The sequence below is a fragment of the Ictalurus punctatus genome, unplaced genomic scaffold (genome assembly GCF_001660625.3).
Source record: "Ictalurus punctatus breed USDA103 unplaced genomic scaffold, Coco_2.0 Super-Scaffold_100, whole genome shotgun sequence".
Taxonomy (NCBI): Eukaryota; Metazoa; Chordata; class Actinopteri; order Siluriformes; family Ictaluridae; genus Ictalurus; species Ictalurus punctatus.
In genome coordinates this window covers 690,116-716,275 of record NW_026521086.1, presented here as the reverse complement: position 1 = coordinate 716,275, position 26,160 = coordinate 690,116, and the positions used below count along the sequence as shown (strand labels likewise).

General features: G+C 40.6%; 2 protein-coding genes and 1 long non-coding RNA gene across 13 annotated transcripts in view; all 3 read left to right on the top strand.

Moving 5' to 3' along the window:
• The window catches only part of LOC128629716 (uncharacterized), a 4,178-nt gene extending 924 nt beyond the window's left edge, over window positions 1–3,254 (top strand). The window contains exon 3 of the long non-coding RNA XR_008394095.1: window positions 3,062–3,254. This is a non-coding gene — a long non-coding RNA (uncharacterized LOC128629716). The remainder of the gene's footprint in view (window positions 1–3,061) is intronic.
• Window positions 3,255–6,790: 3,536 nt separating this feature from the next.
• LOC128629622 (NLR family CARD domain-containing protein 3-like) lies at window positions 6,791–10,574 on the top strand. The gene is made up of 8 exons (XM_053678369.1): window positions 6,791–6,861; window positions 7,134–7,183; window positions 7,395–7,478; window positions 7,638–7,759; window positions 8,218–8,334; window positions 8,745–8,799; window positions 9,032–9,236; window positions 9,520–10,574. Exons 4-8 carry the CDS (start codon window positions 7,707–7,709, stop codon window positions 10,572–10,574), a joined length of 1,485 nt encoding a protein of 494 aa, XP_053534344.1. The 5' UTR covers window positions 6,791–6,861; window positions 7,134–7,183; window positions 7,395–7,478; window positions 7,638–7,706.
• A 61-nt stretch (window positions 10,575–10,635) lies between these two features.
• LOC128629628 (ribonuclease inhibitor) lies at window positions 10,636–25,576 on the top strand. Of its 11 annotated transcripts, none has more exons than XM_053678406.1 (9): window positions 10,636–11,105; window positions 12,980–13,153; window positions 14,489–14,665; window positions 14,810–15,914; window positions 21,125–21,328; window positions 22,429–22,477; window positions 22,671–22,735; window positions 23,632–23,760; window positions 23,882–25,576. In XM_053678406.1, exons 1-4 carry the CDS (start codon window positions 10,636–10,638, stop codon window positions 14,892–14,894), a joined length of 906 nt encoding a protein of 301 aa, XP_053534381.1. In that variant the 3' UTR covers window positions 14,895–15,914; window positions 21,125–21,328; window positions 22,429–22,477; window positions 22,671–22,735; window positions 23,632–23,760; window positions 23,882–25,576. The 11 variants fall into 11 exon arrangements, 10 of the variants coding, with proteins under 10 accessions (XP_053534381.1, XP_053534375.1, XP_053534383.1 ...); XM_053678400.1 differs by having other exon boundaries at window positions 23,614–23,760; XM_053678408.1 differs by having other exon boundaries at window positions 22,429–22,735; window positions 23,614–23,760; window positions 23,882–24,064; window positions 24,871–25,576.
• Window positions 25,577–26,160: the final 584 nt, after the last annotated feature.

Here is a 26,160-nt window from a genome sequence, read left to right as displayed (position 1 = left end):
TAGTCTGGACCGAGCCGAGCTCATTAGTTCCAGTTATTAGTTTGTTATGAATCTGTAAAGCGCTGGGCGGTGGTGTGATGTGCTTGGATGTTGTAACTACAGCGCGCTCCTTTTATTCTGCGTCTCTAAACACCGCAGCTGAGCTGTGATCTGTGTGTAGAACAGGTTCTCACTCAGCACAGTTATTAGCAAGCACGGATATGGTTATTTTCTTACTCAGAACATCACTAGGGACTGAAAATCTCAATATATTAACATTTTCTTTAGAGGTAAAATGGCACGAAGGTGGAAGAAGAATAATTATAACTAGACCAGTACATTTCCTGAAGAAAATGTGAGCGGTGCTTGCCATGGTGAAATCGGGACAGGGCGCCAATGCATTCAAGAGCCGCCTCCATAGGGTGCCAATACTTTCGAGAGCCGGACAGATATGGCACCAGCACTGTTAGAGCCGGCCGTGTAGTGCGCCAATACTTTTTAGAGCCGACCGTCAAGGGCGCCAGTACTTTTGAGAGCTGGCCGTGCAGGGTGCCAATACTTTTGAGAGCTGGCCAGATCGTGTGCCAATACTTCTGAGAGCTGAACAGATCGTGTGCCAATACATTTTAGAGCCGAACGTGTACGGAGGCAATACTTTTACAGCTTTCAGTTTAGAGGGCCAATACTTTCACAACTCAATGCAAGTCTATGGGAAATTTTCTGACTTTGAGCTTCCGTACTGGGAATGCCGACATTCCAATCACTTCCAAAAGTCATAGCACACCTCTCCTCAATAAGCCGATCGATTCGACACCTCACCCGTCGATCTCCGACAAACGGTGCGAGACTAGTTACATGCCGAAAAAAAAGTGGAAGAAGAAGAATAATAATTATAACTAGACTGGTACATTTCCTGAAGAAAATGTGAGAGAGTGGCGAAACAGGGACGGGCCCCAATACTTTCGAGAGCTGACGGTGTAGGGCGGCAATACTTTCGAGAGCTGGACAGATATGGCGCCAGCATTGTTAGAGCCGGCCGTGTAGTGCGCCAATACTTTTTAGATCCGACCGTCAAGGGCGCCAGTACTTTTGAGAGCTGGCCGTGCAGGGTGCCAATACTTCTGAGAGCCGAACAGATCGTGTGCCAATACATTTTAGAGCCAAATGTGTATGGAGGAAAATTTTTTAGAGCTTTCTCCTTAGAGGGCCAATACGTTCGAAACTCAATACAAGTCTCTGGGAAATTTTCTGATTTTGAGCTTCCGTAGCGGGAATTCCGGCATTCTGATCGCTTATAAAAGTCATAGCACACCTCTGCTCAATAAGCCGATCGATTCGCACCTCACCCGTAGATTTCCGACAAACGGTGCGGGACTAGTTACGTGCCGAAAAAAAAGTGGAAGAAGAAGAATAATTATTATAATAATAATTAGACTGGTACATTTCCTGAAGAAAATGTGAGTGGTGCTTGTGTGGCAAAATTCAGATCGGGCGCCAATACTTTTGAAAGCCGACAGCGTAGGGCGCCAATACTTTCGAGAGTCGGACGAATAGGGTGCTCGCGTGTTTTAGCATGATGCTCGCGTGTTTTAGCATGATGCTCGCGTGTTTTAGCATGATGCTCGCGTGTTTTAGCATGATGCTCGAGTGTTTTAGCATGATGCTCGCGTGTTTTAGCATCATGCTAGCATGTTTTAGCATCATGCTAGCATGTTTTAGCAAGTTTTAGCATTATGCTAGCATGTTTTAGCATTGTGCTAGCATGTTTTAGCATCGTGCTAGCATGTTTTAGCATCGTGCTAGCATGTTTTAGCATCTCGCTTACATGTTTTAGCATCATGCTGGCATGTTGCTAGCATGTGTTAGCACTGTACTGGCCATATAGGGTGCCAATACTTTTAAAGCTGGACAAATAGGGCGCAAATACTTTCGAATGCCGGACTCTAGGGCACCAATATATTCGAGAGGTGAAAGTGTAGGGTGTCAATAATTTCGAGTGCCGGACGCTAAGGGCGCCAATACTTTCGCGAGCCAGACAGATGGGGCGCCAGCATTGTTAGAGCCGGCTGTATAGTGCGCCAATACTTTTTAGAGCCAGCCGTCAAGGGCGCCAGTACTTTTGAGAGCTGGCCGTGCGGGGTCCCAATACTTTTGAGCGCCGGCAGGATAGGGTGCCAATACTTCTGAGAGCCGAACAGATCGTGTGCCAATACGGTTTAGAGCCGAACATGTACGGAGGCAAAACTTTTAGAGCTTTCTCCTTAGAGGGCCAATACTTTCGAACTCAATGCAAGTCTATGGGAAATTTTCAGAATTTGAGCTTCCGTAGCGGGAATTCCGGCATTCCGAACGCTTATAAAAGTCATAGCACACATCTCCTCAATAAGCCGATCGATTCGACACCTCACCCGTCGATCTCCGACAAACGGTGCGGGACTAGTTACATGCCGAAAAAACGTGGAAGAATAATCATAATAACTAGACCGGTACATTTCCTGAAGAAAATGTGAATGGTGCTTGTGTTGGTGAAACAGGGATGGGTGCCAATACTTTCCAGAGCCGACAGCATAGGGCGCCAATACTTCCAGAGCCGGACAAATATGGCGCCAGCATTGTTAGAGCCGGCCGTGTAGTGCGCCAATACATTTTAGAGCCGACTGTCGAGGGCGCCAGTACTTTTGAGAGCTGGCCGTGCGGGGTCCCAATACTTTTGAGCGCCGGCCAGAGAGGAGTAATAATTATAATAATAATAATAATAATAATAATATTATTATTATTATTATTATTATTATTATTATTATTATTAAGTATGCAAGGGAACAATAGTAGTGCTTTACAAGCACCACTAATTAAATGATCCATAGAATTAACCTGCATAAAAAATGACGATGTCTGCATAGTTTTTCTTCAAAGTGTACTTTCATTGTACTTGAAAATTGCAGTTGTGAAGTATTTGTCCACTTAAACATTTACATCTGACCGTTAACAATAAAAATTCTGTGCAGAGCTATCATATTTGTAGAATTTGATGTTGAATATTCGGTCACTGAATACTTCTCTCTTTCTCTCGTTGTGTATTGAGTATTGATGCTGCAAAAGAAGACGGATCTTTTGGTAGGCTGGTTAATGATGACCACAGGCACCCAAATGGCAGAATGCAGAAGACTGAAGTGGATGGAAGCCCACATCTTGGTCTGTTTGCTTTAACAGACTTTAAAGAAGGTGATGAAATTACCTACAATTACGGAGGAGGAGACTGACCTTGGTGTAGCAAGGTATGCAGGGTATCTCCCTCTCTGTTTTCACAATTTAAAAATTATTCACCGTAATTATCCCAAAGTCTTCCAAAGTATCCCATATCTAACCCTGAAATCACAAACTTAATTCCTATAGTGAAATAATTATTGTTTTTGTCGTATTGAACAGCATATTTGTTTTCTGTTACATAATCTTGTCTGTTAATAGTTACCGCCAAAAAGAAAGAAGTAAAGAATCTCCGTAATGTTTAAACTAGAAGACAAAAAACCCCATCACCTCTCTCTCTCTCTCTCTCTCTCTCTCTCTAAACCCCGCCCATACATACATGTTTCAGACACACCTCTCTCTCTCTCTCTCTCTCTCTCTCTCTCTCTCTCTCTAAACCCCGCCCATACATGTTTCAGACACACCTCTCTCTCTCTCTCTCTCTCTCTAAACCCCGCCCATACATGTTTCAGACACACCTCTCTCTCTCTCTCTCTCTCTCTCTCTCTCTCTCTCTCTCTCTCTCTAAACCCCGCCCATACATGTTTCAGACACACCTCTCTCTCTCTCTCTCTCTCTCTCTCTCTCTCTCTCTAAACCCCTGAGCAACAGTTTGTAGGCAGTCTAATTTATGATCTTTGTGTTTTCCTGAGCAACAGTTTGTAGGTAGTCTAATTTATGATCTTTGTGTTTTTCCTGAGCAAGAGCTTTGTGTGGAGACACTTATTTTATGACCGGGGGTCGTGGTGTAAATCCTATCAGTATGTTTATGATAATGAGTTGGTGTCTGGGGGTGTTAATGGCTTTACGATACCCCCAGCAATAGGTGGACTCTATGTTTAAAAGTGGAGTGAGTTACACAGAAGTCTCTAAGATCTCGGCTGTGTACCAGTGTTTGCGCTGTGTGATTTAAACGAACCTGCGGCTTCTCATTTTAGCACCGCTAAAGTTTTATTTTTATTTTGAGGAATACTTCAAAGAGGAGGTGGCTGTCTATCGTAACAGTAAGTGTTTTATTAGTGGTGCTTGAAAAGCACTACTATTGTTCTCTTGCATACTTATTATTATTATTATTATTATTATTATTATTATTCCACGTTTTTTTCGGCGCGTAACTAGTCCCGCACCGTTTGTCGGAGATCGACAGGTGAGGTGTCGAATCGATCGGCTTATTGAGGAGATGTGTGCTATGACTTTTATAAGTGATCGGAATGCCGGAATTCCCGCTACAGAAGCTCAAATTCTGAAAATTTCCAATAGACTTGCATTGAGTTATGAAAGTATTGGCCTCTAAACAGAAATCTCTAAAAGTTTTGCCTCCGTACATGTTCGGCTCTAAAATGTATTGGCACACGATCTGTTCGGCTCTAAAATGTATTGGCACCCTATCCGGCCGGCGCTCAAAAGTATTGGGACCCCGCACGGCCAGCTCTCAAAAGTACTGGCACCCTTGACAGTTAGCTCTAAAAAGTATTGGCGCACTACAAGGCCGGCTCTAACAATGCTGGCGCCCTATCTGTCTGGCTCTCGAAAATATTGGCACCCTATTTGTCCGGCTTTAAAAGTATTAGCACCCTAAACAGCCAGTATAGTGCTAACACATGCTAGCAACATGCCAGCATGATGCTAAAGCATGCTAGCATGATGCTAAAACATGCTCAAACATATAAGCATGATGCTAAAACGTGCAAGCATGATGCTAAAACGTGCAAGCATGATGCTAAAACGTGCAAGCATGATGCTAAAACGTGCAAGCATGATGCTAAAACGTGCAAGCATGATGCTAAAACGTGCTAGCATGACGGTAAAACATGCTAGCATGACGGTAAAACATGCTAGCATGATGCTAAAACATACTAGCATGACAGTAAAACGTGCAAGCATGATGCTAAAACGTGCAAGCATGATGCTAAAACATGCTAGCATCAAGCTAAAACCCTCTAGCAACCTATCCATCCGGCTCTCGAAAGTATTGGCGCCCAATCCAAATTTTGCCAGTGCAAGCACCACTCACATTTTCTTCAGGAAATGTACCGTCCTAGTTATTATAATAATTATTATTCTTCTTCCACTATTTTTTGGCGCGTAACTTCTCTCGCGTTTGTCGGAGATCAAAGGGTGAGGTGTCAAGTTGATCGGCTTATTGAGCAGAGGTGTGTTATGACTTTTATAAGCGATCGGAATGCCGGAATTCCCACTACGGAAGCTCAAAGTCAGAAAATTCCCCACAGACTTGCATTGAGTTTTGAAAGTATTGGCCCTCTAAACAGAAAGCTTTTAAAAAAATTGCCTCCGTACACATTTGGCTCTAAAATGTATTGGCACACGATCTGTTCAGCTCTCAGAAGTATTGGCACCCTATCTGGCCGCCTCTCAAAAGTATTGGCACCCCGCACAGTCTACTCTCAAAAGTACTGGCACCCTTGATGGTCAGCTCTAAAAGGTATTGGCGCACTACACGGCCAGCTCCAACAGTGCTTGCGCCCTATCTGTCCGGCTCTCAAAAGTATTGGCGCCCCATTCCTGTTTTGCCATGGCAAGCACCATCCACATTTTCTTCAGGAAATGTACCGGTCTAGTTATTATTATAATTAATGGTGCTTGAAAAGCACTACTATTGTTCTTCGGCAAACTTAGTATTATTAATAATAATAATGATAATAATAATAATAATAACATTATTATTATTATTATTATTATTATTATTATTATTATTATTATTATTATTATTATTATTAATGGTCCTTGAAAAGCACTATTATTGTTATTTGGCAAATTTATTATAATTCTTCTTCTTCTTCCAGTTTTTTTTTCGGTGCGAAACTAGTCCCGCACTGTTTGTCGGAGATCGACGGTTGAGGTGTCGAATCGATCGGCTTATTGAGGAGAGGTGTGCTATGTATTACGGAAGTGATCGGAATGTCGGCATTCCCGGTACGGAAGCTCAAAGTCGGAAAATTTCCCATAGACTTGCATTGAGTTGTGAAAGAATTGGCGCTCTACACCGCCAGCTCTAAAAGAATTGCCTCCATACACGCCCGGCTCTAAAAAGTATTGGCAACCAATCTGTCCGGCTCTCAGAAGTATTGGCGCCCTATCTGGCCGACTCTCAAAAGTATTGGCACCCCGCATGGCTGGCTCTCCAAAGTATTTCCGCCCTACACGGCCAGCTCTAAAAAGTATAGCTGCACTACACGGCCGGCTCTCAGAAGTATTGGCGCCCTGTGACTCCAGCTCTCAAAAGAATTGACGCCCATCGCGTCCAGCTCTCAAAAGTATTGGCATCCTACACCGGCAACTGTCAAAAGTATTGGCACTCTACGCTTCCGGCTATCGAAAGTATTGGCGCCTGATCCGAATTTTGCCATGGCAAGCAGCACACATTTTCTTCAGGAAATGTACTGGTCTAGTTTATTATTATTATTATTATTATTATTATTATTATTATTATTATTGTTGTTGTTGTGTATGTGTGTGTCTGTCTTATTATTTCTGTGTCTGTGTTATTATTTCAGACATCAGATATTTCTCATCTATATTAAATGTTTTCGACACATTTGATCATTTTAGAAAATGTCTGAAGGATTTTTACACGCATCCCTGCTCTCATCAGACAGAACCTCGATTGGGAAACACTGGGTTAGTTACTCGTCTGACCAATGTGTTTAACTTACTCTCCATCATCACTTTTATTCTGAGTAACATTCATTATTCACACAAAAACTACTTACACACCAATCCTCACTAATATCAGGATACTCGCTCTCATTAAGGGAAAACCAGAGAAAATACATTTCTGCAGATATTTAAGTAAACTTACTCAGCGTATGAGTTCTGCTTCTTTATCTAATGATCTGCTGAGTGTTTCTAGCACTTCCTGGTATTTTAATTTTGTTTATATATTTGTATAGAGCTCTGACAGTTGTTCGTGCTGAATGAAGTCATGAGATAATAAATGAAGGTAATGAAATGATAATGTGTGTGATGTAGATTTTACCAGACTTTTAATTCTGTTCTCTGTATTTGCAGCGTTTTCAGGCTTTTACTTTCAGTATTTACAGGCCTTTGCTCGATGAATCAGAAAGCTGTCTGATAACAAACCACATCTGTGTGTGTGTGTGTGTGTGTGTGTGTGTGTATTACCCTACCTCACTGCCCCTCCCCCTCTGCAGAATAAACGGTTAGGAAGTGAAAGTGAAAGTCAGTCTCCATTTTGTGTGGAGGGGAAAATACAGCATTTAAGGAGTAAAAACACAGTGAGTATCTACATCTAAAGCTATAATATATAAACACACTGAATGTACACTAGAAGCAGAAGAGTTTTGTGGGTTTGTACTGAAGTTTGAATGTACACAGGCTGTTTTATGACTTGATACAGAGACTATTTCCTGTAAGTGAACTCTGTGCTGATACAGGGTTTGATTTAACACACCGATGTTGGAGTGAAGTAAACGTGTGTCCTGCTGTAATCTGGAGAAGGAGACATGACCTCCAACATCAGTGTGTCTGGAGAACAGGACTTAAAGAGAGACGAGAGGTGAGTTACTTTTCCATTCACCAGCAATAAACACACACCATCTCATGGAACAGATCTGTATCTCTAAGCACTCACTAGTGTACAGAGGAACTAGACTTTGGTTTAAGGTGTTTAATAGCAGTGAATATATCACTGATCTGATCTAAGAACAGTTTAGAGAAATCATTCACTGAGAGAAGAGTAAAAAGGACTGTGTAATGTGGAGGAGAAGAGCAGCATAGCTTTGAGTCAGTGAATTCTACAGGCTTTAAGACCCAGCTGAGTCAGTTATCTGTGATTGGGACTCCTGACATCAGTGTAATTCCTGAGGCATGGGGCGTGTCTCCTGTTTGAATAAGTGTGCAGACTGGAGCTGAATTAAAAAGATGGAATTATTGGTGTTTAATGATGAACACATTGTGTAACAGTGCTGAGACAGCAGAGTATTAATTATTGCTGATATTTCTGTTTCATTCTAGAATGATGGAGGGAAAGAGATCAGACTCACCAGAACCCAGCTGTGTGTCCATGAAGAGTGACGAGTCAATGGAGCATCCACTTACCTTCAGAGATGGAGCCAGTTCTCCTGATGTGAGGTCAGTACAGTGAGGTGTTTTACAGCAGTGTTCCACCTGATCAAACTCACTGGTCTCATTCTGAAGCCCTTCATGATCTTTATCAGGTGTTGAAGCAGTAAAACACTAAACTGTGCAGTGCTGCAGCTCTCGGACTGGCAGTGAGGTAAACTGCTTTAAGAGTTCAGTTCAGTCTGCAGTCCCTGAGCTGGAGGGTCTGTGGTGCTACACAACAACATTTACACCTGGGACATTAATGACTAGATCACTATTTTATTCATAAACATGTTAGTGTCAGTGAGAAATCCTGAAATCAGTGTATTGTGTTAAGAGGATAGTGTTAAATATCTGACTCTGTATGTATTAGTGTGTGTTGTGCAGCTATGAATACATATAGTCTATATCACATCATGTGTTTTATTTGTTCACAGACCACAACAGAAGAAATCAAACCTCAGCAGAAATCAGTTGGACTCCATATTCAAGGTGTGTGTCTTTTTAATGTGTGTAACTTGTGTGTGAGCAGGTTGCAGGTTTTTTATTTAAGATCATGACAATTTACTGATTTAATAATGTGCAGCAGCATTATGGGTAATCAGACAGAATTTCAGCTGTAACTGTGGGAATAGAAAGAGACTTTTATTCTTTTCATAAAATAAAAGCATCTCAGTGTGTAACATTATAATATTTAGATGTGTTCCTGTGTGTTTCTAACCAGGAGCTGGAACACAAAGTCATCACTCTGATAAAGAATGAGCTGGAGAGGTTTAGGAAGCTCCTGAGTCCAGATTACCCAGCATGCACTGAGAGGGAGGTGGAGGATGAGGAGGATCTGCACAGTGTCAGAGACGGAGCGCTGAAGATCACACTGCACGTCCTGAAGAACATGAACCACACAGATCTCGCTCACACACTGCACAACAGTAAGAGCTCTGAGTCATGGCTTTATTCCATCAGGTTCACTTTAGAGAGAGGAAATAGTTTTAGATAGGAACACTTTTAGTTTGAAGTTCGAGTTTAGTATCATGTACATCTGCTGCGTTTCTGTTCTGTTCGTGGTCCAGCTTGTGGTGACTCTGTACAATGGTCCTGTCCTTCAGGAATATTTACTACATGAATCAGGAATGAACAGCAGCATTTGAATTTTACATTTAATCCTGTGTTCAGTGATTTTACATTAAAACATCTTATTACTTTGTTTATTAGAGTCTGTGGCCTCTGTGTATCAGACAAAGCTGAAATCCAGCCTGAGAGAGAAGTTTAAAAGAATTAATGAAGGAATCTCACAGCATGGAAGCTCAGCACTTCTGAATGAGATCTACACAGAGCTCTACATCACAGAGGGTTGGAGTGGAGACGTCAATAATGAACATGAGGTGAGACAGATTGAGACAGCGTCCAGGAGACCAGCAGCACAGGAGACACCCATCAAATGTAATGATCTCTTTAAAGACAAGTCCATCAGAAGTGTGCTTACTAAAGGAGTTGCTGGAATTGGAAAAACAGTCTCTGTGCAGAAGTTCATTCTGGACTGGACTGAAGGAAAAGCAAATCAGGACGTCACCTTCATGTTTCCACTTCCCTTTAGAGAGCTGAATCTGATGAAGCAGGAACATCTCAGTCTGATGGATCTTCTTCATCACTTTTTCCCTGAAATGAGAAAACTACAATTAATAGACTTCTACAAAGTGGTGTTGATCTTTGATGGTCTGGATGAGTGTCGACTTCCTCTAAATTTCCAGAAGAATGAGAGACTGTGTGATGTGACAGAGTCAGCCTCAGTGGATGTGCTGCTGACGAACCTCATCAAGGGGAATCTGCTTCCCTCTGCTCTCCTCTGGATAACCTCTCGACCAGGAGCAGCCAATCAGATCCCTCCTGAGTGTGTAGACCAGGTAACAGAGGTACGAGGGTTTAGTGATCCTCAGAAAGAGGAGTACTTCAGGAAGAGGATCAGTGATCAGAGCCTGGCCAATAAAATCATCTCACACATGAAGTCTTCAAGAAGCCTCTACATCATGTGCCACATCCCAGTCTTCTGCTGGATCTCAGCCACTGTTCTAGAGAGAATGTTGGGTGAAGCAGAGAGTGGAGAGATCCCCAAGACTCTGACTCAAATGTTCACACACTTCCTGATCTTTCAGATCAAACACAAGGAGCAAAAGTACCATCAGAAATGTGACCCTGATCCTGATCCTGATCCTCCTGAGTGTTCAGGAGTTTCTGGCTGCTTTATATGCATTTTTCTGCTTTATTTTTAGAAAGACAAATGTGTTAGTGGAACAAAGCACTGGACTTTTTAATTTCTTCAGAAAGTCAGACATGTCTGATCTCCTCAGGAGTGCAGTGGACAAGGCCTTACAGAGTGAGAACGGACACCTGGACCTGTTCCTCCGCTTCCTTCTGGGTCTCTCACTGGAGTCCAATCAGACTCTCTTACGAGGCTTAATGCCACAGACAGGAAGCAGCTCTCACAGCAAACAGGAAACAGTCGAGTACATCAAGGAGAAGATCAGGAAGAATCCATCTCCAGAGAAATCCATCAATCTGTTCCACTGTCTGAATGAACTGAATGATCATTCTCTAGTGCAGGAAGTACAGACTTACCTGAACAGAGGAGGAAACAGTCGTCTCAGTGGAACCAGACTCTCTCCTGCTCAGTGGTCAGCTCTGGTGTTTGTGTTACTGAACTCAGATCAGGAGCTGGATGAGTTTGATTTGAGGAAATATGACCCATCAGAGGAATGTCTTCTGAAGCTGCTGCCAGTGGTCAAAGCCTCCAGAAGAGCTGAGTGAGTATTTTTATTTATAAATGTATCACTGCATGGTTTATTATTTTAATGTAACACTGAACTGCACTGTTTGGATTAATGCTGGTTAATAATTACTCTAATCATCTTTAAACAAACCTCTGGTACCGTTACAGAAGAGTTTCACTTTTTACACCAACACGTTACGTCTGCACTGAGGGCGGGACCATGTGGACAAAACCTTCTATCACCATTTATTACCTTTTCTCTAAAACTGATGAAGAAATGATCTCTACAGAATAACTGCATGTATTCATCACTGTTTTCTGATCATTTTGTGATCTAAACACCAGTGAAAGGCACTTTTTCTTTTCTCCTTTCATTTGAAAGTGACATTGAACAGAACTTCACAAACGAGAAGAGAAACAGAACACTGTCACCATGGGAACAATATGAATACAGCATGTGACATTGGTGATATAGAGGATATAGGAAAATATCTATCAATAGACATGACTGATTATTCTATTTTCTGGTCCTATGATGTGTATCAGCGTATCACACCGCCCAATCTGCACTGAGGGACACGTGAGAGTGTCGTGGAAAACAATCTTTCCAGCCTAAGTTAAACACTTCAGAGACAGAGGGTTTGTAGATGCCAAAGGTCATCAAACTTTATTGAAACAACAAAGTGAGACAGTCTGCAGAAAGTCTGGATTATACACACACACACACACACACACACGTCTTTATATACTTTTCTGAAGCAGTAAAATTATCCCTAGGCGGGGCATTAACCTCTTCTTTCTAAAAACAAACCAATCTCCATCGCCTTCATGAATTATTCATATCTATATGATACATTACATTTGTGGTGCATGCGTTGTGAGTTGGATTTTCTGAAAGGTTTTATTGGGACAAGGTCATTTTTTGCAGCGTATGAGCCTTGCGTTGAATTTTCTGAAAGGTTTCATCAGGACAGGATTTTTACCCCGTCCCAGATTCCCCCCTTATACCTTAATGACCTTCTGGCTTTAGTCCCAGCCTGGTACACGTCATCCTGGAAGTCTGATCTGTTATTGTGACACTGGTATTGAAGCTTAAAGGGCTTTGATTGGAAACACAGTTCTGGTAAATGTCTAATTGCTCATTTATTGCCAGAGTAAAGCTGCTTTAGACAAAACACACGGTTCTTCTAACTCCGTTTACACAGGACATACAGAGATGCAGAAAAACACCTGATGTTCAGTAACACATAGATGTCTTCTAGCTCACTACACACTTACAATAGAACTTGATTAAAACTCTTCTGTGCTTTTTCACTTTCACACCGACCTTGTTTGGTTTGGACCGATCAGACTTTCTCTTTAGATTGGATCTGGTGTGGGATTAGTTTACAGGATGAAAGAGGATTGTCCTCGAGGACGGATTTCCAGTTAGCAAAAACATCATAATAATCCCTCTGTGCAGATCAAGGGATATGTCCTGTTTATAACTTTAATCCCTAACGAAAAATGTGTGAATATTTACCATAAACAAACAAACAAATAATGCATGCACTGTGTGAGACGGATTTCCAGTTAGCAAACTAACTCAACTTACTCCACACACACACACTCTCACACACTAACACACTCTCTCACTCGCACACACACCCTCTCTCACACACACACTTTCACACTCGCACAAACACACACTCACACACATACTCTCACGCACACAGACTTTTTTTACTAAATAATTAAATAACAATTAAAAAATAATTTAATAATAATGCTGATGTGGTGTTCTGTCCTCTGATTTGTGTGTGTGAGAGAAACACACTCACATTTCTGTTACATGGTAAAGAGTAAGTGTGTTATGGCTGTGTGTGTGTTTGAGATCAGTGTTCTGATACTTCATCATTTCTCTTCCAGGCTGTGTGTGTGTAAACTGACAGAGGAAAGCTGTAGAGTTCTGTCCTCAGTTCTCAGATCAAACTCCTCCAGACTGAGAGAACTGAACCTGAGTAACAATAACCTGCAGGATTCAGGAGTGAAGCTGCTCTCTGCTGGACTGGAGAATCCACACTGTACACTGGAGATACTGAGGTACACACACACACACACACACACACACACACACACACACACTGTACACTGGAGACACTGAGGTACACACACTCACTCTCACACACACACACACACACACACACACACACACACACACACACACACACACACTGTACACTGGAGACACTGAGGTACACACACTCACTCTCACACACACACACACACACACACACACACACACACACACACACACACACACACACTGTACACTGGAGACACTGAGGTACACACACTCACTCTCACACACACACACACACACACACACACACACACACACACACACACACACACACTGTACACTGGAGACACTGAGGTACACACACACACACACACACACACACACACACACACACACACTGTACACTGGAGACACTGAGGTACACACACACACACACACACACTGTACACTGGAGACACTGAGGTACACACACACACACACACACACACACACTGTACACTGGAGACACTGAGGTACACACACACACACACACACACACACACACACACACTGTACACTGGAGACACTGAGGTACACACACACACACACTGTACACTGGAGACACTGAGGTACACACACACACACACACACACATACACACACACACACTGTACACTGGAGACACTGAGGTACACACACACACACACACACACACACACACCACTGGAGATACTGGGGTACACACACACACTCACACACACTCACACACACACACACACACACTGTACACTGGAGATACTGAGGCGCACACACACACACACACACACACACTCACACACACTCACACACACTCACACACACACACACTGTACACTGGAGATACTGAGGCACACACACACACACACACACACACACACACACACTACATTGGAGATACTGAGGCACACACACACACACACACTCACACACACACACACACACTGTACACTGGAGATACTGAGGTGCACACACACACACACACACACACACACACACACACACACACACACACACACAGACAGACACACTGGAGATACTGAGGTACACACACACACACACACACTACACTGGAGATACTGAGGCACACACACACTCACACACACACACACACACTGTACACTGGAGATACTGAGGTACGTACACACACACACACACACACACACACACACACACACACACAGTTTCCCTCTGTGGTGATTGTAATTGTAGTGATGTGATATTGTCATTGTTGTGTGTGAGATGAGAGTAAATGTTGTGTATATAAAGATTTTGTGTAGTTGATGTTTTCAGAGCTAAAACTGAGTGTGTTAAGTGTGAGAAGGTTTTCTTTCTTGCAGGATGTGGAACTGCAGGATTACAGATGAAGGTTGTGCTGCTCTGACTTCTGCTCTGAGGTCAAACTCCTCATCACACCTGAGAGAACTGGATCTGAACGATAATAATCCAGGAGAATCAGGAGAGAAGCTGCTCTCTGATCTACTGAAGGATCCACACTGTAACCTGGAGACACTACAGTGAGTTACTGACTTACTGTCTCTTTACTCTACTGTATCATACTGAATAATGTGTGTGTGTGTGTGTGTGTGTGTGTGTGTGTGTGTGTGTGTGTGTGTGTGTGTGTGTGTGTGTTTACACTGATGTTCTTCTCTGTCTTACAGCATTAACTATAATACACTCACCAGGACGGCGTATGACAGGAGTCTCACCTCAAACCTCTTCTCCAGGATACTGCAGTCTTGGTGAAGAGTTAGAACCCGTCCCACATTTCCAGCAGTTTTGGAGCTGAATCATTAAACTTAAAGGGGCAGAGCAGAAACAAAGTCAAGAACAGGCAGAAGGTCGTACACAGGAGAAATCAACACACGTAACCAAATATCTGCTGTACAAAGCAACGGCACCGATCTGCCCCGGGGATGGAGACTGACGAGGCTTAAGTACACGTCCGGAAATGTACAGCCAACTCATCCCAAAGCACAAGGCGGGAGCAGACATGTACAAGATGTGATAGTCCAATGGCAAGCCGGAACATGACGCATCGCAGTGGACTGGGCTTAAAAGAGGAGGAGACAAGACACCCATCCCTCCCCCGACATAGACACACGAATGGAACATAGTACAAACAGAAATACAACTGAGGACGTAACAATGGCCAAGTATCAAATAAAATGTAAACGTGCATTGATGAAGGTAATGTTGTTAGTAATTGTTATAAATTACCATGGTAACACAGAGCTCCAAGGTATAAAAATATGGAGTTTGTCATCAACCAAACAGTAACCAGTTTTAATACCTAAAAAAGTTTACGTAGCCAAATTTAGCAAAGCGCTTTACAGTAAATTAAAATGTAAATTAAACTAATGAAATGTTGTGCAGCACATGCTTATGTTAATGTTTGTTTCATTATATGATCATATAAATAAATAAATACTCCCAAAGTCACCAGAATTGAAAGCTTTGGTGCTGTTAAACATTTAGAGATTGAGGTTGTGGTGACTCAGTATTTCACTCAGTATATCTGGGTAAGACACAGTGAACGACTCACTGTTGGCATTCATGAAGAAGTCATAAACTCCACTGGAATAATAAATAGGATCTAATAAAATCATGAGTGGAAATTATTGGTGTAAGTTTGTTAGGATAGACTTCCTCCAACCTGGAACTATATCCTCCAGTCCACGCGGTGGCGGTAACGCGCCTAACAGCTGCGTCTCCGACCAGTAGAAATCACAAGAAGAAAAAGCTGCAGCGGGTATCTCCTGAGCAGTTGAGTTATTACACCGAATTAATCATCTCCAGATTAAATTATTTCTGACAGTTTTACAGTTAGATTTGATCCAGTTTAAAAGTAAAAGCTGGTTATTTTGTCTGTGTTTGTGGAATTAAAACTCCGTTCTGTTTTTAAACCCGAGGTAAGTTAAACGGAAGCTGTGTGGCCGAATCCCAAATTGATGTAATTTCCGGTTTAAGTGCACTACATTAGGGATGAAATAATGACGGTCTACACCCTATGTAGTGCACTATTTAACTCATGAGGAGAGATTTGTTATTCTGTTTTAGCGGCACTATTTAAGTATAACCTTATTTATCCTAAAATCCATTGTTTGCTCCCTGCTTATAGCAACTAAAATAAACAGTGAGTGTAAAAGTGGCTTAGTCATTTAGCAGCTAAAATAACTTTATATTTCTGTAATGTTTTTAATGTATAAACTGCTAAACTGAGGTGAAGTTGGGTTTATATTGGACATTCACTGCAAATTCGAGCTTCTATTTCTCAAGAAATAAACACAAAAAGGACAAATGTGTGTGTGTGTAGCTGGCGAGGTGACTTTGTAAAGAAATACTACGCGCATGCGCACGTAAGAATTCACGTCAACATGTCCGCCATATTGATGAGGGAAAGACCGCGCTGTAAACAAATACAAGTAAACGGAGGAGATGTGGTTTTTCTGGATAATAATTTACATGATTTACCGGAGATGTTAACGGCATCGTTTTCAAAAACTTGCCCTTTGAAACCCGTTTTCCAAAGTTTTCAGACCCCGAAACGCCGTCGTCATGGAAACGAACAGCCAAACCAAGCAAAGTTTTCGGTTTTTATTTGAAAACGTTGTGGTGTAAACGGCCCCTTAACAACTACAGCAAAATGCTGCTTTTATTGCTGAAGACTTTCTGTAAACAAATAGAAATTAAATAGAATTTTTATGATTCACACTATATTACACTCCATTCTTCTTCTCAAACACAACACCATTTTTGAAAATAATCAAGATTTTTTTTGTTAAAAATCTATTTCATGATGCAGCTTATTATTAGAGCTGCAACTAACGATTATTTTCACAATCGATTAATTGGTCAATTATTTTTTCGATTAATCTGATGGGGGCAAACTTTCAGTGCCTTTTTGTTTATTTAAAATAAAATCCACAAACTGAATGTTACAAATATAAATTCAGACTAAAACTTTACACAGATGTTTGTCCAAAACAGAAAAGAACCCAATACACACACACATTATATATATATATACATATACACACATATACATATACATATACACACATATACATACATACATACATACAGACACACACACACACACACATATATATATATATATATATATATATATATATATATATATATATATATATATATATATATATATAAAATTTAGGACTGTAGTTTAATTCGGTGCTTTTTGTGCATCCATAAAAAAATAATGCATAAGTACTGCACCTTGTGGTTTCTGTATCTCGGTGTCTTTAGACATGATTTTACTTTTGATCATAATGTTTGAATTAGACATTACAGATCTTACTCGCGCTACACTCTGTATCAGCGCGTCTACACCGCGCGTGACCAGCAACGCAGCCTCGTTACTAACACTTTATTTTCAGTGCTTTTTGAACTGTCTCTCAGCCCTAAATAGTTCCGCGGTATTTGTGTGGAATTGGGATGAACGTCTAGTTAAAGGGTTGATGTCTCGCTGGCGCAGTGATTTGTTCTTTAGGAGTGTTTTTCTCTTGAACAGCTCTCTGTGTGGAGACTTGAGGTAGTTCTGCAGTCACAGGTGCACAAATCAGTCACACAGCTCCAGCTTCACCTGCGCCTCTCGCAGGGAAACGGTTTCTGTGCACTGGCTCCGTCCCAAATCACCTTGTATGGAATCTCTATCTCTAGTGCACTAGGTGCGGTAGACACTCCATTCGTTCAGACCGTGTGTAGTGTACCTAGATACGCAGTCGTGCAGGATTTGGGCACAGGCCACGCTAATGAAACATCATCCTTTTCAAGTCAAGTTGCTATTTTTAAACACTTCACTAAAACCTGTATGGAAACGTTGCTGTTCAGTTGTTCTATAAGCGCAATTTCAACCAAATACAGTGGAGTGTAAAAGTTTGTACCCCCTTTTGGTTTCTTTTGGACGGAAGGGTGTTAAATGTCATAAACACTACAAAATTTGACTGTAAGTAGAAGTTAATTTTATTATCAGACTCAGATATCCATGTTAATATTTTTAATACTGCTCATTAGTGTTAAATGACTTGATGATTTTGTGGTCAGTAAACCGATTTTGTGTTGATTTTGATGTATGTTTTGGATCACTGGAAGATCCAACCACAGCCCATTTTAATCTTTCTGGCGGAGGCAGTCAGGTTTTTATTTAATATCTGTTGATATTTGGTAGAGTCCATGATGCCATGTATCCTAATGAAATGTCCAGGTCCTCTGGCAGAAAAACATTCCCAAAACATTAAAGTTCCACCATCATATTTAACCGTGGGCATGAGGTACTTTTCCATATGGCTACCTTTCTGTGTGCTTCAAAACCACTATTGTGGAGAATTCCCCCCCCCCCCCCCCCCCCCCCCCCCCCCCCCCCCCCCAAAGACACAACAGCTGTGATCCTTGGAGATGTTTTATCCACTCGAACCGTCCTCTTCAGTGTGTTGAGACGATATAGACACGTGTCCAATTCCAGGTTGATTCATAACATTTCCAGTTGACTGGAGCTTCTTAATTATTGCCGTGATGATGAAAATGGGCATTTTCGATGGTTGTGCTATTTTCTTATAGACACTTCACATTTTGTGAAGCTCAACAACCTTTTGCTGCACATCACAGCTACAGTGGTGCTTGAAAGTTTGTGAACCCTTTAGAGTTTTCTATATTTCTACATAAATATACACAGGATTTTCAGACAAGTCCTAAAACTACTCAAAGAGAACCCATTTAAACAAACGTGACACATATTATACTTGGTCATTTATTTATTGCAGAAAATAATCCAATATTACATATCTGGGAGTGGCAAAAGTATGTGAATCTTTTGCCTTCAGTATCTGGTCTGACCCCCTTGTGCAGCAATAACTGCAACTAATCATTTCCAGTAACTGTTGATTAGTCCTGCACATGGGCTTGGACATCAGTTTTGGCCATTCCAAACCAATAACTTTATTGTTCTTTAACCATTCTTTGTTTTGGGCCATTGTCTTATTGCATGCCCCACTTTCTCTTGAGATTCAGTTCAGTTCCTGGGTTCATTCTTGCCCTGCGTTTGGGGAACTCACCACTACACTAATTATAATCTTTCAGATAGCTTGGAGATTTAGTACATGTAGACCTTCTCAACGCAGGGTTTTCCATCCCAAGGAAAGTTTCTGACACAACCACTTCAGAAGTTCCTCCCAGTTTTTGTTTGTGACTTTCCTCAGAGAATGAAGAACCTGAGTCTTTTGTAGAATGCGCTGGAATGTCAACATCTGGCTGTGAAGTGTCTTACAACTCTGGTGCTATTGATGTTGCATTGTGCCTGTCTCTCACCTGATCAATATGTCACCGCACTACTTGCCCACTTCCCAATGCTACTGTGCACCATACAGGACTAGTCTTTTTCTGAACTGTTCCTGGAATAAAAGTAGGTCCAGAGCTGAAGTTCCTAGTATACACTGGGTCACCCACCATGAGATATCTTTCCTTTCCATGTTGGTCATGGTACCATTTTTGTCTCAATTATTTGTGTCTCAATGAGACCCTGTATAGACCAGTTTCCTTCCACACAGCTGATTAGCGGCTGATTTGCCAGTGGTCGACGGTGGCTTCGTTCGGTAACTGAACAGCACTCTGGCTAGCTTTTTCAACGGACTCTCCAGCACTCTTTTCCTTAGGGTTTTGAATGTTTGAACGGCCCTTTCAGCCAGACGCCTGGAAGATGCATGGTAGGGTGCTGTGCTTGTGTTTGATTCCGTTTCTTTCCATAAACTCTTGGAATTCAGCACTGGTTAAAAACAAAGAAACTGCTATGGTCTGACATCACTACTTCTGGTATCCTGTGTTGGCTAAAGGTTTGTCTTAAGCACTGAATGGTAACTGTGGATGTAGACTTGATTAACAGATAAGCCTCTATCCATTTTGAGAATGCTTCTACCACGATCAAGAACATTCTACCCATCCACGGTGCACCGTAATCAATGTGAATCCTTCTCCATGGCTGCTCTGGTAACTCTCACGCATGCAGTGGCGCGTTTGCCGGAGCGTTTCTGTTTTCCTGACAGACTGCAAAAGATTTGACCAATGCTTCCACCTCTGCATCCAAGTGTGGCAACCACATATAGCTACGCACCAGGCCTTTCATCCTGGTAATTCCCGGATGGGTTTCGTGTAGATGTCTTAGAAGAGCCGCACTACGCGAGTCCCCCATAAAACAAAGCTTCCCTGTATGCAGAGTTCATATATATATATATATATATATATATATATATATATATATATATATATATATATATATATATATATAATTATGAAGGGTTCATAAACCTTCAAGTACCACTGAATATATCTTGGCCTCACTTATTGTTCTGAATGAGTAAGAGAATTTGGCTTATGCGTTACCTATCCCTGTGAAACAGGAAGTCATGGTTGAACAATGTCCTGTTCCTAGTTTCCCAAGTGTACAAAAAAGTAAAATATCAAGAGGAATATACTTCAAATACATTTCTCATGGATTCATAGGGGTGCCAATAATTGTTGTACACTCATTTAACAAATATTTTTTTATAAACTTGTGGTGTTTGCAATTGTTTATCCATGAGAGCAGAGTATTTTTGTGAATTTTTTTTGAACAAAAGGTTTTCTTCTTTGCTCATATTTAACAAGGGTGCCAATATTAGTGGAGGACACTGTACATGTCACTCTCAAGTGGAAACCTCATGACACACTGTTACTTTTCAGGAAATAAAAACCTGTCAACACTGTTACAGTTGGTATTGTGGCTGTATATAAGGTCAAACACATGATCATATTAACATTTTACCAAAATGAAGCTCGTTTAACCGCATGTTTATTCCTTACATAATACATATTAAACGCAAAGCATGTAGGGGTTCTACATGCATATAGTATTTGCACAATCAATAACCTATTCGAGTAATACATTGTCGTATATAAACTTGATTTTGTGTTTGTGTCTGCAGTGTCCAAAGCCCAGGCTGACCCCCCACCCCTTCAACCTTTGCAGCAATGCTGGCAGCACTATTTCCCAAAGACAACCTCTGGATATGACGCTGAGCACGTGCACTCAACTTCTTTGGTCGACCATGGCGAGGCCTGTTCTGAGTGGAACCTGTCCTGTTAAACCGCTGTATGGTCTTGGCCACTGTGCTGCAGCTCAGTGTCAGGTTCTTGGCAATCTTCTTATATCCTAGGCCATCTTTATGTAGAGCAACAACTCTTTTTTTCAGATCCTCAGAGAGTTCTTTGCCATGAGGTGCCATGTTGAACTTCCAGTGACCAGTATGAGGGAGTGTGAGAGCGATGACACCAAATTTAACACACCTGCTCCCCATTCACACCTGAGACCTTGTAACACTAACAAGTCACATGACACCGGGGAGGGAAAATGGCTAATTGGGCCCGATTTGGACATTTTTACTTGGGGGTGTACTCACTTTTGTTGCCAGCAGTTTAGTCACTAATGGCTGTGTGTTGAGTTATTTTGAGGGGACAGCAAATTTACACTGTTACACAAGCTGTACACTCACTACTTTACATTGTAGCAAAGTGTCATTTCTTCAGTGTTGTCACATGAAAAGATATAATCAAATATTTACAAAAATGTGAGGGGTGTTCTCACTTTTTTGTGAAATAATGTACATCTTTTTATTTACTTTATTTATTCATAGTGTGTGTGTGCGTGTTTTATATTTATATATATATATATATATATATATATATATATATATATATATATATATATATATATATATATATATAAATAAAATTAGTGTATATATGTTTATTTTATTAGAAAAAGTGAAGTACATTTTCATGGTACGGTCAGTACTGTTTATTTTTGTAATAAAGTTAACTTTTCCACTGAGTGTTATATTTTCATTCAGTAGTTATCGGTTATTAGTAGATGCTACCCGACTTGGTTATCAGCGTCTGTAAGATCTACTGTCGGTCAGCCTTTAAAATAGATTAATGTGTATGACATGTTCTTCTTTAATTAATAAAGAAATGCACTTGTTGACAACTTGCTGTGGTATAAGGGGAATAAAACACTTCAGAATGTGCAGTTATACCTTAGGGTGGTAACGGTCACTCCACTTCATTGGATCGTTGACTGTTTTCCTATAACCGCATGTTTATTCCTTACATAAATTAAACACAAAGCATGTAGGGGTTCTACATGCATGTAGTATTTGTACAATCAATAACCTATTTGAGTAATACATTGTGGTATATAAACTGAACTTTGTGTTTGATGTGTCTGCAGTGCCCAAAGCCCGTGGTGGTGGCAGTGCATGGTGTGTGTGTGGGAGCAGGTCTGTTGGGAGTGTTAAGTACCATCATCTCATACACTCAGCAAACAATATGGATGGAACTTTCCAGAGTTGTGGTGTCACTTTCCTGCAAAGCTTTAACCATCAGAGAGTTATCTTTTACTGGGGCTTTTAGCTGCAGGAGACTGAATTACTAACAGTTTTTTTTTTGTGGATGTGATTTCTTATTTCGCAGGAGTGGATCTAATCACAGCCTGTGATATTCGTCTGTGCACACAGGATGCCTGGTTTCAGGTGAAGGTATGAGGAACATTAATTTGCCATACATTGCTTGCTTACATGTTTACACCAAAATCTGTAAACAAGTTATTTTTGTCCATATGATCATATATAGAGATAGTAAGTGATGAGAAGATAAGAATGGGCTGATTGTTCTGACTTGTACAAGCCCCTATGAAAGAGTTGACCACAAGGGGGCACACTCTGAACAATTATTTACATTAGCAGTTTGTTGAAGATTAAATAAACCACAGTGAGCATCAGATGTCTGGTTTTAATACAAAGTGGACTATTTTATGATATTACCATCTTGTCATTTATCAAAGAAGAGCTACAAAACCTGAAATTTGTTCATTTTTAGACAGAAAAATTCTGCAGTGTAGCTGTTCTAGTGGGCTTTCACACTGGAAGTTTACTCCAAAACAGAGCAGTTTGCATGAAAAGTTGGTAATGTGACTGTCGTAATGTGCACTGGGAAGTGCACTGCGGTACCGAACCCGAGACTACCTGTAGAAGGTGGTCGAGTTCGGTTACACTGGAACTGTGAATGTGAATTGTCCCATGAATGTGAACGTAACTTGTATCCGGGTCCGCACTTGTTCAGGAAGTAGAGTAACCTGTGCTGAAGGCCTGTTGTGGTGATGACGTGTCATGACATGTTTTGACCCAAATCTGCAGTAACTTTGAAAAAGTGGAAGCTCCTCTGAATATTGTGGAGTTTCTTGATTTTGCGTTAATTTCTGTGATCACAAAAAGGTGAAATTCTGGACTGACACAGAAGAACGATAACAGAAGAATGTGACTTTGGGTTGTACCATGTATTTTATTTTATTTTTTTTCATGTAGCTTAATTATTTAGTATAAATGAAGGCAAGTGTGTGTTCTGTTCATCTCTGCAGTCGTGTGTTCCCTGATAGTCAATGATTGCTGGAGCTCTGGAAATAGCAGGTGAGATTGCAGGCCGGAGTCCCGTCGCTGTCCAGGGAACCAAAATCAACCTCCTCTACTCCTGAGACCACAGTGTAACTGAGAGCCTAGACTACATGGTAAGAATCTGCTTAAGACATGAATAGCATTTTTAGCCTCAAGGTAGACCCATGCACACACAGTATGGCCACAAACACAAAGTAGAGCGGTCGAAATCTGAGATTTCTCCTGTGTCTCCAGGCTACTTGGAACATGAACATGTTGCAGACACAGGATCTTATGAAGTCAGCGCAGGCAGCCCTGGAAAAGAAGAGTCCGAAAGACGTGCCCTTCTCCAAGCTTTAAAGGAGAAGATCCAGGGCTGTTGAAGCTGTGGTGGAACTAAGACTTCATCATCCACATATCTTCAGTTCTTCTTGCTAAGTCTGTTTCTTTTTAGTCTTTTTATTTTTAGACTGGTCAAAAGACCGATTAGTGGAAGTGAAATGATAGATGAACTTTTAATTACTTGCTTTATTATTTGCAGGTGCTTTGTACAGTAAGACAGGGTAACTAATACTCAAAAGCTTGTTTTGTGTGTTAACATGTACAGTAGATGTACATATTTCTTCTGGTCCTGTGTGACTGCAGAATGTAGTGCAATTAACACAGTAAATTTCCTTGGATGCTCACTTTTAACTCTAGGAGGTCACAGTTTGCCCAGACATCTTTTTTTAAATCCGTCAATCCGTCACCCACACGTCATTCTGGGGGACAAAGAGGAGGAAGCTGGACTGATAAATTTATTTATTTATTTATCATTGCTGTTTTTCCTCAATCGAGTGCAGAAAGAAGAGAAACAACACAACTGATTTAAAATAAAAATATAGAAAACAATCTAATGTAAAGTTCTGATCCGGTTTGCTTTCAGCAGGAAGGCTGTCCTCTTTCCTGTTGCTCTTTCCCTTCCATTAGTCCATTTGTTGAGTCTGAATCGGTTTGATTCATTTCGAGACGATTCGGAGTCAAATAATTTTCTAGTGAGCGTCGAACACTTCCAAACGAACTAGACTGAGATGAGTATTTGATTCTCACTAGAAAGTGATTCGACTCTGAATCAACTCGAAATGAATCAGTCAAACTGATTCAGACTCGATAAAAGGACTATGAGATGTGATTAAGATATATATTCCAATGTTTTGCTTTACAATTCCACTGTGTGTGTGTGTGCGCGCACGTGTGTTTTTCAGGAGAACGAGAAACTCGGACACAACAGTACATCCTGACCATTGGTACTGTGTACACATCAACATACACACACGTCTCCATGCTGGACATCTCAGGAGCTTTCACACACAGTGCTAGGAATATCACGGGACAGAGAAACGCACCTCCAAAGTGAGCGAGTTTAGTGTCAACCGGTGAAATTTGCTGTAGCGTGAACGCTTCGCCTCTGTAAGCTTCACTCTCCGTCAGGTTCACTGTAATTAGACATAAAATGTACATAATGTTTATTTTTCATACATTTAGGATTTAATGTTTTTTTTTTTGTTTTTTTTTACTCTTTGAGGAACAGAAATGATCTTTCGAGGCAGCTTCTTCATCACTACCTGCTCTGTTTGACTCAAAAATGTAACGACCGGTTTCAAAAAGTCACGATGTCTTCAGTTCATGTGATTTTACTGTTGAATTTAAACAGGAAATGTGAAATATTTTTGTTCCTTTGTTTCCTCTACTGTCTTTTTGCTGTGATCTTGAACACAGTTGTAATTTTTTTTAAATAATAAATAAATTATCGTTCTATTCTTTCTCACTTTCCTTGTCCTAATTGTCCTGTATCTGTTCAATCCGTTTCATCTCTGGTCTTTCTGTCTGTATGAACACTTGTAGAAATGACTTGTAGTCCATATTTTTAAATGATTCATGATTTTGAATTTAAATAAAGATATTCTTTAATTCTGTATTCTGTCATTTAATTATCATTAGAAATCAGAAGATCAGATTAAAGCCACGGCTTCTTTACCTGCTGGAGCTGTAAAACTTTCAATAAACCAGTCAATAGATCAGCTGAATAAATGTAGATTTTTATTTACTGATTAGATGTATTGATGGTGTTGATAGATTATTTGAATATTTTTATTGTTCTTGGATAATCATTCAGATAAATATTTTTTTTAAAAATAACTTGATAAATTGTTGATGAAATAAATGTAGTGTAATGTTCTGAGTCAAATATGAAAACTACAAATAAATAAAATATATTTATATCTGTGTAGAATTAAAAACCTCACTTAACACAAGAAATTCATATCCTAAATGTTGCAAGTGATTAATCTGATCATTTTATTCAGCTGTTTAATTATTACTTTCTAAATAATAAACAAATGAATGTTCTGGATTCATGAGGAATGTTTACATTTTGTGTCCAAACTCAAAAGTTTAAACAAAGTGTATATTTATGATAATAAAGCACAAAGAACGTGAAACCTCAACTTGTCTATAATCATTGATGAATTAAATATTAATTTAAAAAAATTAAA

Excerpts from the sequence above, each read along its gene's own strand:
- LOC128629622 (XM_053678369.1), top strand. The coding sequence starts at position 7,707 with ATGACCTCCAACATCAGTGTGTCTGGAGAACAGGACTTAAAGAGAGAC. Across the intron at positions 7,760-8,217 it reads GACTTAAAGAGAGACGAGAG|AATGATGGAGGGAAAGAGAT; the intron begins GTGAGTTACTTT and ends GTTTCATTCTAG. Across the intron at positions 8,800-9,031 it reads AGTTGGACTCCATATTCAAG|GAGCTGGAACACAAAGTCAT; the intron begins GTGTGTGTCTTT and ends GTTTCTAACCAG.
- LOC128629628 (XM_053678404.1), top strand. The coding sequence starts at position 10,636 with ATGTCTGATCTCCTCAGGAGTGCAGTGGACAAGGCCTTACAGAGTGAG. Across the intron at positions 11,106-12,979 it reads AAAGCCTCCAGAAGAGCTGA|GCTGTGTGTGTGTAAACTGA; the intron begins GTGAGTATTTTT and ends TTTCTCTTCCAG. Across the intron at positions 13,154-14,488 it reads TGTACACTGGAGATACTGAG|GATGTGGAACTGCAGGATTA; the intron begins GTACACACACAC and ends TCTTTCTTGCAG.